The sequence below is a fragment of the Phalaenopsis equestris genome, unplaced genomic scaffold (assembly GCF_001263595.1).
Source record: "Phalaenopsis equestris unplaced genomic scaffold, ASM126359v1 Scaffold204015, whole genome shotgun sequence".
Classification (NCBI taxonomy): Eukaryota; Viridiplantae; Streptophyta; class Magnoliopsida; order Asparagales; family Orchidaceae; genus Phalaenopsis; species Phalaenopsis equestris.
In genome coordinates, this window is record NW_018223601.1 from 15,884 (window position 1) to 29,495 (window position 13,612).

Sequence of the window (13,612 nt, forward strand, 5' to 3'; positions counted from 1 at the left end):
CGTCGAACCATCATCATCCAGTCACCGCCATCGTCAGACTACTGTCGTCACCGCCACACCACAGCTATCGGGTTGTCTCCACTGATTACGCTGGCATCAAATTTTTTGGCACGCAACATTTACTATCGGTTTTCCTTCACAAGAGTTGAGTCGTCGCTGCCTCTCCAACGTATTCCGCTACTTACCAGTGCAAGTAAAATCGATAGCCCCCACTTTGATAATATTGTTTCTTGGTATTCAAGGGGTTGGTATAGTCTTGTAACCTATCTCGATGTAGTAGAATCATTTTAGTAGAATATATATTTAAGATATATTAATCAGAAATAATTTAGATCCTTAAATGCCATACAAATTTTTATATTGCCATGGCATAACATTCTGACAAGTTTTCTCTCTCCAGAACAAACAAAAATATTTACCTTAACAGATTGCACAATACATGTGAAAAGATTTATTTTTAGTTTATGTGAAATGTTTGCATCATATTTTTTAATCTCTTAAAATTCAAGGGATCCAGAGAAGCGTGAAACAGCTGCCTATTGGAGCGCAGTTTGGTACGGGTAGTTTTCTCAAGTTGGACTCATCCCACCAGACCCAGAGTTTGGTGGCGTGGGGCCCACAGTCCGAACGTGACTCGAACTTAGAGGTTGGTGGCTTAATTAACAAAAGAAGTTAGTTGGTATATTTCGGTCCGGATTTAAATAAAGACCATGGACTTTATATCCTATTTCAAGCATATTATTAAATTGAATTTATTAATTACTATTAGTTATTGTATCTTACATTATAAAATAAATATGCAAATAATTTATCACTCTTTCGTACAAGTGAATAATTATTGGGTCAAAAAAAATTTAAGTCTTGATTCTCTTAAGATTTAGTGAATTTTGGAATGGACTAAAAGCCCCTGAAAAGTAAGCTAACACTTATTTAATTTTTAAAAACGACTCATAATGTTAAATTCAAATTTATTCTGTGAAACGTGCTCAAGAAATAGAGCGATAAGAATCAGAAGGGAGAGATAGATAGGTGAAGAGTGACAATGATATGCTCCTATTGAGGCAAAATGGGATATCCCTGAATCCTTGTGTCCCATTTTCTATATCTAATATGGATATTACAATGAGAAGGGGAGAGAGACCCTCTACAAAAGAAGAGTAAGAGAGAAGATCCAAAAACCCGTAATAAATGATATGGTCCCCCTGTTTGTAGAAGATAGAGAAACCAAAAAGATAAAATGACATGCTTTACCCATGCTATGGAGGGGTTTTACATGGTATTCCAGTCTTTTTGCATATCTGGACTTGCTGCTCGATAGGTTTTTGGGTCGACCGACTGACCTAATTTTGGCCAGTTTTCGTCTGGGCAATGGTCGGCTTTTGAATGGGAAACCAACCAGTTTTTGAGTGGGCTGAAAAGTCATCTTTTGAGTGGCTGTTCGACTTTCTTGATTATTGTTCATTGTTGATCTTTGGAGAAGCTTTTGAGGGAGCTTTGCGTTAAAACTGCTACGTTATTGGAGGTGTTAGACCTTTGCTTTCCTCCAGAGTGATCGGTGTGAATTCCTTTCTCTTGTTGGCTTGGGTGGTCAATCGGTCGGCTAAACATTTCTTTGGTTGGATGACCGTAGGTCGGATTAATGAGGCATTATAATTTTTCGTTTGAGGGACCCTCGTCATATCTCTTTTGATCCTGGATCGTTAGACTATCTCGAGATTTGTGCTGACACTTTTTTAGTGTACATATAATAATATTTTTATAGTGATGTGAATGATTTGGGTATTGTAAATATAAAGATTAAAATTTAGACATTAGATTTGTAAATATACAAGAATTGTGTGGCATGTATGTAAATGACCCCACAATTCTTAAAGTTTAATAATTTGTATTTAAACTAATAATTTTTAAAATAGATTTAAAAGATAATTTAGAGCACTTTCCAGGCTCAAGGAAAAATGAACAGAGGATTTAAGTAGAAAATGAAACAGGAAAAGTTTTAAGTGTCCATAAAAGCAATTCATTTATTTTCATGTAAACCATTCGAAAATAAGCAGTACATATAACATGCAGTAGCTTCATAGAAAATATAGATTCAGGCATAATAAAAGGCAAGTGTGAATCATCTTCCAAAATGAGAAAAAGCTTCAGAGTTAAAAAGAGCATGTTATAAATTCTTAGCTGCAGCAATGACGTGCTCTACGGTTAAGCCAAACTCCTTGTACAGTCTCCCTGCAGGAGCACTAGCTCCAAACCGGCTGATCCCAATAGCCTTACCCTTGCTGCCAACAAATCTCTCCCACCCAAATGTGGTTCCAGCCTCAATGCTTACCCTAGCAGTGACAGCTGCAGGGAAGACACTCTCCTTATATTCATCCGGCTGCTCATCAAACAGCTCCCAGCACACAAGTGAAACTACTCGCACTGTCTTCCCCTCCTTCCTCAGCTCATCTGCAGCCATGGCTGCAATTTCTAGCTCAGAACCGCTGCCCACAAGAATGATATCCGGCTTGTTGCCAGAAGAGTTATCTGAGATAATATACCCTCCCTTCTCTACTCCTTCGATCGAAGTCCCGGCAAGGTGGGGAAGCTTCTGTCTAGAGAGCGCGAGGATTGACGGCCTCTTGTTGTTAAGTACTGCAACCTTGTATGAGCCGGCAGTTTCGTTTCCATCAGCTGGCCTGAGCATCAAAATGTTGGGCATGGCTCTGAAGCTCATCAAATGCTCAATGGGCTGATGAGTCGGGCCATCTTCACCAAGTCCGATAGAATCGTGAGTCATGACATAGATAACTCGTGCTTCGGACAAGGCTGAGATCCTTATTGCAGCCCTCATGTAGTCGGTGAAGACGAAAAAGGTTGCACAGTAGGGAATGAGGCCAGGGCTGTGAAGTGCAATTCCGTTGCAGATGGCACCCATGCCATGCTCTCGAACACCAAAACGGAGATTTCTTTCCTCAGGTGTGGCCTTTTGGAAGTCCCCATAACTTTTCAATAATGTCATGTTCGATGAAGCGAGATCAGCGCTGCCTCCAAGGAAGCCGGGGAGGGCAGTTGCAAGAGCATTAAGGTTTTGCTGAGAGAGGTTTCGAGTAGAATCAGCTTTGCTCTCAGGGGTGTAAGTCTATAAAAAAAGGATAAATGGTAAGACTATTTGGTGAAAACAATGACATGGTCAGTTAAATGAAAGAGTAATAAAAACTAAACTGGTAGAGCTTTCTCCCATCCTGCAGGAAGTTCTCCAGAGATGATGGCTTTCAGCTCTGCTGCTTCCTCCTTGTACTTCTTCTCATATTCAGCAAATTTTGCATTCCATTCTGCTTCAAGAGAAGCACCATTAGGGACATGGCTGCTCCAATGGCTGAAAAGTGGCGATGCCGAAAATATTTAATGAGGAAAATACAACAGGAAAAAAAAGAGCATATTTTAGCTAGCGATTTAATTTAAAAAACCTCTTTACATCCTCAGGGACTTGGAAAGGCTCATACGGCCATCCAAGTTTCTGCCTCGTTGCATCAACTTCCTTTGCACCTAAAGCACTGCCATGTACGCTGTATGAGTTTGCCTTGTTTGGTGAGCCATACCCAATGGTGGTTGTGACCTGCAAATGGTAAAAAAAATTCATAAAGAATTCAAGGATTTAAAAGAAGAAATAGAGAAAAAAGACAGACCTTGATCAATGTGGGCTTGTCCTTGACAGCCTTCGCTTCTTTGATTGCAGCCCGGATTTCATCATAGCCAGTGTTGCCATTCTTCACCCAAATAGTGTGCCAACCAAGAGCATTAAAACGAGCATTCACGTCTTCAGTAAAAGCAATCTCAGTGTCCCCATCAATAGAAATGTGATTATCATCATACAAAGCAATCAATTTGCCAAGACCCCAGTGGCCAGCAAGAGAACAAACTTCATTCGAAATACCTTCCATTTGACAACCATCCCCAAGAATAACATATCTAGAAAAAAGAAAAAAAAGAAATATATATATATATTCATTTATATTAGCGAGATATCAATAGATGAAACCAAGAATAGAGAAGAATGATTGACTATTACGTATAGTGGTCAACGATCTCATTATCAGGCTTATTGAAACGAGCTGCTAGATGTCTTTCAGCAAGTGCTAATCCAACAGCATTGGCAATAATCCAACAGCATTTCAGCAAGTGCTAATCCAACAGCATTGGCAATTCCCTGACCCAAAGGACCTATAAGCAAAAAAGATAAAAATATATATATATGAAAACATGTCAGCATAGATCTCGAGACAGATGAACACTTTTCTCGCAGTGGCAATCGGCCCTCAGGACGATCAGCAAGAAACAATCCTTTTTGGACTGACTTTCAGGGGACTTAAGGCACACCAAACAACTGACGATCTTCCTATTGACTGAATCAATCCTCCAATCTTAGTATAAGAGAATATTTTTGTAATTACCAAAATGTCTCTCTAAAAGGCTCATGAAGAGGGGGTTGATATGGAATTTTATAGAACCTGAACCCATTCCTATAAATAGCGGGTCAATATCATGAATAAAAATTACGCATTCCTTGTTGTTTTCCTCTTCTCTCTCTCTCCCTCTCCCTCTCCATAACGTTCTATACCTTGGATGTGTTTCCCGAACAGTTTCAAATTCAACATTCTTTAAGGACGGTGAGCATGGAAATATGTAGTTAACAAGAAGAGGAGCCCAACAACAACAAAAAAGAGAATCCAGTCAGAGGAACGTGGTGGAAACAACATACACTAGGGAGTTCATGGAAGAATTCGTCTAGCAAGGCTTGTAAGATCTGAGAACTGAGATCACCAACCAGATGTCAGGACAATTTGCAGAGGTGCTCAGATTTGTGATTGCCTTAATAACAGTCCCAATCCCAGTCACAATCCCAGAAGGAAGAGTGATCCACCTACAGAAATGCCTGGTAACAGGTTGTACCAAGACAATGTCGGATCCACCCCTGTGGAGAAGAGGAACCGACCAGTGCAGACCTAGGTACAAAGGCAGCCGAAGAATGCTTTCTCCCTATTGGTCTCGGGAGTTGAACCCCCTGAGAAGTTCAAGATGCTCGTCTTAGAATCATATAAATGACGGGCAAATCCCAACGACCACCCTGCATCATTCGAATTGTCCACATGCATGTTGAAAATTTTTATGCCCTCAAGTGTAAGTTGTTCTTCACAATCGTATTAGGGTGGTTCGATGGGTTGCTTATGGGCGTAATCATTTGTTTTGCAGAGTTCATGACCTTTTTCTATCGCTGATTGTTAAGGTCCTAAGGCCTAAGAAGAGTGCCCGGTCCCTATGGCAACTGAACTAGTGAGCCGAATAGAACTTGCGGTCATATATCGCACGTTTCTAGAATGAAATGTAGGATGTCAAGGATCTGAAACCCAACATGGCCCAAGCAGCACTGAAACAAGAAGTGAGGTCGGAGAGATTCCATTTTACCCTCGAACTCGCAGAGCCACAGAGCTTAGCCAAGCTGTTAGAGATGACCAATAAGTATATAGTCGCCTGTGAGAATGCCGCGGAACTCGCCGAACATAGACAATAGAAACAAACGTCACACGACAACAGAAAGCAACTTGGACAAAGTACATGACCGACCGTCAGCCCACGCTACGAGAGTCACCATGGTAGCAACCCCAACCATCGACACGAGGATCAGAGGCGGCAAATCAGAGCCCAGAACCACGAATCGTTCGATCATCATGAGCACCCCCAGTACAACCACAAGGCCCCCGCGTAACCCCATTGAGATATCCATGGCGGAAATAGTGGATGCTATTCAGAACAAGAAATTTTTTCGGAAGGCACTAAAGATTAGAATCGGAACTTTCCTCTGAGATAGCAGGAAATATTACAAGTATCATCAAGACCACGAATACGACACAGAGAAATCTAGACATCTACGAAGTCTGATCGAGGAATAATAAAGAAGGGGAAGCTGAAAAAATTTGTCACTCCTAGAGCCGCGCCCTAGAGGCAGGGCAAAACTCCCACAGGAGGAACAACCGACAGACCTATCCACACCAACACCATTTACATTGCAGGATATGTGCCCGCAATTTTTGGAGAAAGACAATCATCCGGGAGGGTAAGTCAAAAGAGACAGTAGACGGGGAAACTCTACGTCACAGCCATTGCCCCAAAACTTCAAGGCCACCCACCTATTTACTTTATCGATGAGGATCACTCCCCAAAAAGAAATCCATATAATGATGCTATTGAAATAACAACAATAATCAGTAATTATCAAATAGGAAGCGTCCTCATTGATATAAGAAGCTCTGTGAATGTACTATTCAAGCAGGTGTTAAACAAGCTGAGCCTCGTTGTCGATCAGATGTCTACGCCAGTTGGACCGCTGTATGGATTCTCGAGTAAATAAAAGGAAGCGTTGGGGGTGGTCAGGCTCCCAATAAGTTGGGGGGAAGACGAGAGCAGTTTATGTAACGGAAGATTTCCTCACTTATATCACTATATTCAGCCGACCACTCCTGAATGATTTCGGGGAGGCAGTCTCCAATTATCATGTTGTTGTCAAATTTCCTTGAGACGAAGAAATCATCATAGTCAGGGGTGACCTGAAGCAGTCTCGAGCCTGTTACTTGCAAGCCAAAAGAAATGTTAAACACGACCCTCTGGTCATCTAGAACACAAAGGATGGCGTGACCTCGAGACCAACGAAACCACCTGAGAAGTTCCGACTATCGAAGGAAAGTCAGGTAAATGTTATATGAGAAGTGGGGGGTTTAACGATGGCCAACGGTCTATGGGACGTATCGGCACCCGACAGCAACAAGCTTTATGTGAGGTGCGTAAATGATCATCCTGCCCCGAACTACAAAGTTAACACCCAAAAAAGACAAGCTCCGTGAGGGGTGTCTAACAATCGCTAGCGGCTTATGAGACGGATCGACACCAGCAGCGACAAGCTCCACGAACGGTGCATAAACGATTGTCTTGCGCCCGAATTACAATGTTAACACCCGACAACGACAATCTTTGCGAGAAATGTCTAACGATCGCCAGCAGCCTATGAAACGTATTGACATCCGACAGTAACAAGTTCCGCGAGGGGTGCGTAAATGATCGTCACGCGCCCACAAAGTTAGCACCCGACATCGACAAGTTCAGCGATGGGTATTTAATGATTGACAGTGGACTGTGGGGTGTACGACACCTGACAGCGACAAACTCCGTGAGGAGTGCTTAAATGATCCTCATGCGCCCGAGTTACAAAACCCAACAACGACAAGCTCTGCGAGCAATGTCTAACAATCGTACATAAAAAAGACCTCAGATCACGACCAACAGCTCATAACAAGAAACAAATTATCTAAACCTTTGAGCAATCATCAGATGAATGAGAAAAGGTCGGAGTAACAGAACTTCCAGCCTCAAAATATTCTTTATATCGCAAGAGTTCATTTACAAAATATCAATCTACCTAATAATGAAACTAAAAACAAAAAAGAGCAGAAAAATACAAGGGACCACTTTAACCCTGACATTTGACGATTCCTTGAGCTTCGCCCTCTTGGTTCTTTCCAAACCTTCAGCACCATCAGAATTTTAGCGTGCCGACTCTTCTCCACCCTCCGAATCTGAATGGAGCATCCCAAACTTCTCCATATTTTGCCACATGGGGTCAACCAGCTTATGCTTTACAAACCTCTCGATCATGAGAGAAGTGCCGACTGTAATCTAACGAGAAAGACCTTCGACATGTGCCTCCCGAGTAATCATTGAAGACATTTTCTCTTTTAGTTCCTCATTTTCCTTTAGAAGGGCTGCTATTTGAAGCTCGTGCTGTTAAAAATCAAATTTTCTCTCCTTGACAGAAATTTTCAACCTATCCTCCGTCATAGCAATTTTTCGTTTCCACTTCCGAATTCCCGAAGCAGATATCTCGACCTCCTCCTCAGCTCTATCTAAGAGGAGGCACTGGAACTGCGAAGCACTTCAACCAAGGGTGTGATATCGACCGACCGCTTAGAACATGTCTCTTCTATCCATCGCCATATTTTCGAAGGTGGGAGACCAAAACATGTCCATCAAAATCGATGGGTTGTCCCCATTCAAAGGAGTGTTTGGGAACAGCTCGATCTCGCTGTCAAAGAGAGCATAGTGATCGCTTGTCCAAATTCCAGCTCCTCAATCGTTCGAGAATATCCACTCAGGCGGAATCGCCCCCTTTGCATGGGAGGAGGGGCCGAGCTGGTATTAGGGGCAGGAGCATTTCCTTTCCCTCCAGAGGATGTCACTCTCCAGCTGATCCACGACCACTCGCCCTTCCTTAGAGTCGGTCCCACTAGAGATAGGACAGGAGGCACGACTTGCCTCACTTCGCTTCTACAAAGATATGAACAAGGTCTCCCCCGTCGCCGCCTAAACTCCTCCAACCGAAGGATGCACTGGCAAACCTCCGGGGTCTAGAATGTTGGGCGATCGAAAAGAGGCGGGAGAATCCAACAAATTATACAGGAGTCACATGAGCTTGTTTTGCACCGAGCTTCAACATCCCCGTCGACCGACCTAATCGAGCCAGACCGACCGCGAGCTCTGCCAAGTAGGGTAGGGGCACCTCTCCCCCCTAGGCCTTTCTAAAGCTGCCCTCTCCCCAGCAACCTTTTCTCGACCAACCTCCCTATTGTTGGTCGACCTCCACATATACTTGGTCATGGTATCAACACCATCCAGATGAATCATGCATTCGATCACATTGGGGTCGAGGTATTGAAACAAAGAGAGGCGGTGACGCTCAATCAGTGCCCCATGATCTCGAACATTCTCTGGCAAGGCCTTCACCTTTTTCACCTCGCACTTTGTCGGAGAAGTGCAAATTCCCCAACCACTCACACATGAGGCAACCAAGAACTTTGCTTCCAGTCTTTCACCTTGTTCTCAAGCCCACATTTGAACCTTAGGGTCCGCGGCAAATTGAATATACTCATCACGACCGATCTGAAAGAAAAAGAAATGGTTGAAGCGTTTGATCGACAATGAGATTTTCATCTTCCTAAAAAAAACAATAGAATTAGGAAGGACTTGGGAAGGAATGATCCCGCAGCGATGAAAGATCGATCATAACTCCAGACAAGAATTGCAGCTGAAGACGCATCTTAAAATGAACTTTGTAGAAAACTAGGTAAGGAGAAAAGTTACTCGTAGCCCTCTTATGGCTGGCGGCCGGTCGTAGGAGAATCGTGGGATCTAGAACGTAACGGTCCTGGATCTCTTCTACGTTTGCTGCGGAGAGAACCAAAACTTTCAAAGCAGGAATCAAAACAAACGATTCCTGAGAGAACTTTCGGACTATTGAGCTTGAGATACTGCACCGAAGAAGGAAAGGGGCATAGAGAAAGGCAACAGAACCTAGAGAAAGAAGGAAAGGACAAGAGCTCTCAGCCAGCGCGCTACCACATACACACACACACACACACACACACATATTAAAAGAATGGGTAAAGGCGTGAGGTCCCCAACCCACCCTATTGGCTCAACCCTCGCCAGGTTTGGGGGCGATCCATCCAACTAAATATTCGAGTACCCCCTCCTTAAGGTAACAGTCATAAGAGGGATTCGAACCCCAGACCAGAGGAGACTTACACCGCCGAAGCGGATGCTCCACCAACTGACCTGGGAAAGCGAAGCATATATATATATATATATATGTGTGTGTGTGTGTGTATATATATATATATGTGTGTGTATATATAAAGAGACACATACACATGAAGGGACGACTTTTAGGAAAGTGAAACGCCGCTGACAAGACTGGCCGGATGGGATTACACGTTAGCTGGAGCAAAGAAATCAGTACAAAAAAATAACTAATATATTTTATTTTATTTTATTTATACACAAACAAAGGGGAGCGTCGCGCCAAGCCCTCGGTTGCAACTAAGAAAAAAAACTTAACTAAACGATCGTTCGCGGCTTTGTCTGAGACAAACCCTCGGTGACGAAGCCGCTCATACATAAACTAATCACCCAGCCTGAAGAGGTCGTTTTGACTATCCCTCGGCTGAGCGACAAGGACGATTCTGATGACCGATAATTCCAAACACAAACGTGTCATCTCCATACGATCAACAAGTATCTCCTCCCAAAAAGCAGCAAGCTTCTCGCAGAGTGAAACAACTTTCTTCTCCACCCAACAAACTCTCCCCAGGACTTTAGTGATTCCTTCGTCAGTGGCCCCCTGAGATAACCCATAAAACGAAGAAAACACTCCTCCATTTTAGCGAGACGATGCAGTATGAAGTCATAGGACACACAACGCCCTCCAGTCGTCTCCTCTTCCCTCGCAGCGCTGGAAGAAACCTAACAACCCACACTTTGGCCCAATCGAGAGATAAGTGCCCCTCCATCCTTCGCTCCTCAAAACCTTGCTCAACACCCGGATCCCCAGCACCCTTCCATAACACCTCGCTCTGATACTCCCTGTTCCAAAGTGTCTGCTCCTTCCGCAATAACCTGCTCCGCACTTGCTCCCCTGGCCACGACTTGGTCCATAGCGGCTGCGTCGTCCTCAGAGCCAGCATCAGTATCTTTCGATACATAATTGATAGTTAGGACTTCAGTAACTCCACCCTAAATGGGAAATACAAAGGACAATTCAAACTACATACCCAATATTCTCCTCCATTCAAATGTGGTGTAAGAATAAACATCCTCACTGGCCTTCCCTAGGCCTGCGCCAACAGAGAAAAGACTATTCTTCATCAGTAGAGACCATGTATTAGCTTCGACCGCCACCTCCGCAAGCCCCCTTGGGGAACTATAGCCCCCACAACAACCTGCACAAACATCCTTTCTCCCCCAGCAAATGCACTCACTTCCGACGGGTGCCCCGCAAGGAGATCGTCAGAACGACCCTTGGCCTGCACCACAGCCCTCTCCTGAAGAGAGCCCACAAAAAAAATCAAAGACCAGCTTGATCCTCACGCTCACTGGTTCTCAACTGGGGCACGAGCATTTTTTCTACTCATCTCTCAAGTAGAAGTTTCACCCATCAACTTTTCGGTTTACGAGCCCTTGCTCGCATATCACGCTTATCGGCAAACGGTGCTCCTTCACCAAACATCATGACAAACATAGAAAGAAAAAGGCATAAGACAAAGGAACGAGAGGAAATGGACAAAGCACAAAACTTCCATGTCCTATGGCTTATTTATAGTGGCCTGGATACGGGAATCTAGGGAAGTTCATTACTGTGCAACAATATCATTTAATTAATTCTTACACTTTAAAAAGAACCCCTTGTTCTCGTGTGTTGTGCAGATTCAATGGAGCAAAAGAATTGAGAAACTAAATATGTATATGAAAATTATGTTAGCATAGACCTCGAGATAGATAAATAGCTCAGATGGAAGATACGAACGAGGCTTTTGACAAACGTTTGGATTGTATACTGCCAAAGGGGGCGCATAGTTCTAACGATCGGAAGAACGTAATTTCTCGCAGGGTGGTGATTGGCCCTCAAGACGATCAACAAGAAACAATTCATTTTGGACCGACTGTAGGTGGACTCAAGACACAACTCACGATTGATGAGCTTCTTATCAGTCCTCCGGTCATATTATAGATGAATATGTTTGTAATTACAAAAATGTCCCTCTAAAAGGCCAATGATGAGGTGATTGATATGTAATTTTGTAGAACCTGAACTCATTTCTATAAACAAGGGGTCAATGTTATGAATCAATGTTACAAAATTCTTGTTGTTCTATATTACTCTCTCTCTCTCTATAACGTTCTATACCTTGGAGCGTGTTTCCGGGCAGTTTCAGATTCAACAAAAACGAACAACTTTTAAAAAGATTATTAACAAATCAACAAAAATCATGCATGATACAACAATCATAATTCCATATAGTTTGAAGTAAACCAGTTGTGACTTCAACACCCGGCGTTTCAAAATTCTCAGGATGACCAGGTGTTCTGCTTCCCCACTGACGGAACTGCTTCAAATCTTCCTCCTAAGAATTCAAAGTAGAACATGGAAAAGCATTACAAATTTGAAACAGTCTCATAAAATAAAACTCAAACATAGCAAGCTGTTCAGTTTATTTTGGCAGAAAGAATAAGGACATGGGCAGTAGTTGTAAACTGGTGTCATTACAGAGTGCTCGCTAGTTGAAACGTTACCAAATCATGAAAAAGAAAAAAAAAAATCTTTTACAATTTACAGAAAGGAAGCAATCCAAAAGAAAGCAGAGAACTGTATGAATAGGTAGCAGATCTGTCAAGGTTAAATCTCATCATAAAGTACATATTACTAACCAACCAAAATATACCAACAGACAAATTCTTCAATTAATTCTTTCAACAATTTCTACTTTATTACAGCTTAAAATAACCTTTTTTTAATCGAGAAAAAAGGTAAAATATTTTCGTCCATGCATACAAAAAGATAAAAAAAAAAAAATTTTTTTAGATCCCATATCAATATCTAACCATTCCAATTGCCCATGTTTCAAAAGAATCTATTAAAAAAAACAAAATCAAACCAATTTTCTAAAATAAAAAAGAGATCCAAACCCAAAAAAAATTAAGCTACCAACCACCAAATCCGAAACACCAAACTACTCAAAAACAAGAAGCAACTCACCAGGACGCTATCGTAACCAGCGAGATGCAGCAGAGCATACTGGAGCATGCAGCCATGGCCGGCGGAGAGCACGAAGCGGTCTCGATTGAACCAATAGGGATTCTTTGGGTTATACCTCATTACCTCATCGTAAAGAATGTGACCCATGGGAGCGCAACCCATAGGCAGCCCCGGATGACCCGAATTCGCCTTCTCAACTGCATCGATGGCCAGAAACCGTATCGTGTTGATCGACTTCTCGACCAGCGCAGTCGTTCCAGGCTTCACCTCCAGCGTCTCAACCGCCGCCGCACGCGGAGGATTCAGAAAGCGGGTCGTCGATACGGCCGACAAAAGGCGGGGAGATAACTTTAAGGATCGTCCAGCTAGCGAGCTACGGCCGAATCCTGTCGGGAAAGAAAGCTTGTCTGGGTGGACCGGAGCGGCGGAGTTGTGGCCGGCGACGGCTCGCCCAATGATGGACTGTGCAGTGGTGACGGAGGAAGAAGCGGCCATAGTAATTTTCCCTCTCTACTCGCTTTCCTCCGCCTCTCTTTCTCTCCGCCGGAGCGAGTTTTTGGAGAAAATGTACCCTTGAAGGTGATGCTAATATGAGGAAACAGGAATGGAAAGGGATCGGGAAAAGCAGGTTGATTGGTTGGTGGAAAATGAAAACGAAACATGGGAACCGTCAGATTAGAAGGGGGGAGGATCTAACCGTTACGGCTGCATCTTATTTGTTTGACCAAACTCGACAATGAGATCTTTGGTTGTGCAATGCATGATGATTTTCCTTTCAATAGTTTAATCAATTTTTTTTTTTTCATTTCATTAGTAAATCATGAATGCAAATGTAAGAATAAAATTATAATTTACTAAACTTATGAAATAGAAATAAATTATTTGTGAATAGATGAAGATATTTTATGATTCAAATATTATTTTATTTTATTCTTAGCTGAATAAAACAAATCTAATTCTTTTTTCATGTAATGAATAATAAAAATTTAGGTA

The 13,612-nt window shown here is 42.7% G+C and overlaps 1 protein-coding gene across 1 annotated transcript; it reads right to left on the minus strand.

Annotated features, from left to right (window-relative positions):
- Positions 1 to 2,009: 2,009 nt before the first annotated feature.
- LOC110036224 (transketolase, chloroplastic-like) lies at positions 2,010 to 13,255 on the minus strand. Its single transcript, XM_020740617.1, has 8 exons — positions 12,620 to 13,255; positions 11,897 to 11,987; positions 4,152 to 4,203; positions 4,052 to 4,105; positions 3,669 to 3,951; positions 3,450 to 3,598; positions 3,205 to 3,358; positions 2,010 to 3,121 (listed from the first exon to the last, which is right to left on the minus strand). Exons 1-8 carry the CDS (start codon positions 13,112 to 13,114, stop codon positions 2,165 to 2,167), a joined length of 2,235 nt encoding a protein of 744 aa, XP_020596276.1. The 5' UTR covers positions 13,115 to 13,255; the 3' UTR covers positions 2,010 to 2,164.
- Between the last annotated feature and the right edge of the window lie 357 nt (positions 13,256 to 13,612).

Coding starts and splice junctions, on each gene's coding strand:
- LOC110036224 (XM_020740617.1), bottom strand. CDS start 13,114: ATGGCCGCTTCTTCCTCCGTCACCACTGCACAGTCCATCATTGGGCGA. Junction 11,988..12,619: donor CTGGTTACGATAGCGTCCTG/GTGAGTTGCTTC, acceptor TTGAATTCTTAG/GAGGAAGATTTGAAGCAGTT. Junction 4,204..11,896: donor GGGTGTTGAAGTCACAACTG/GTTTACTTCAAA, acceptor TTTTGCTTATAG/GTCCTTTGGGTCAGGGAATT.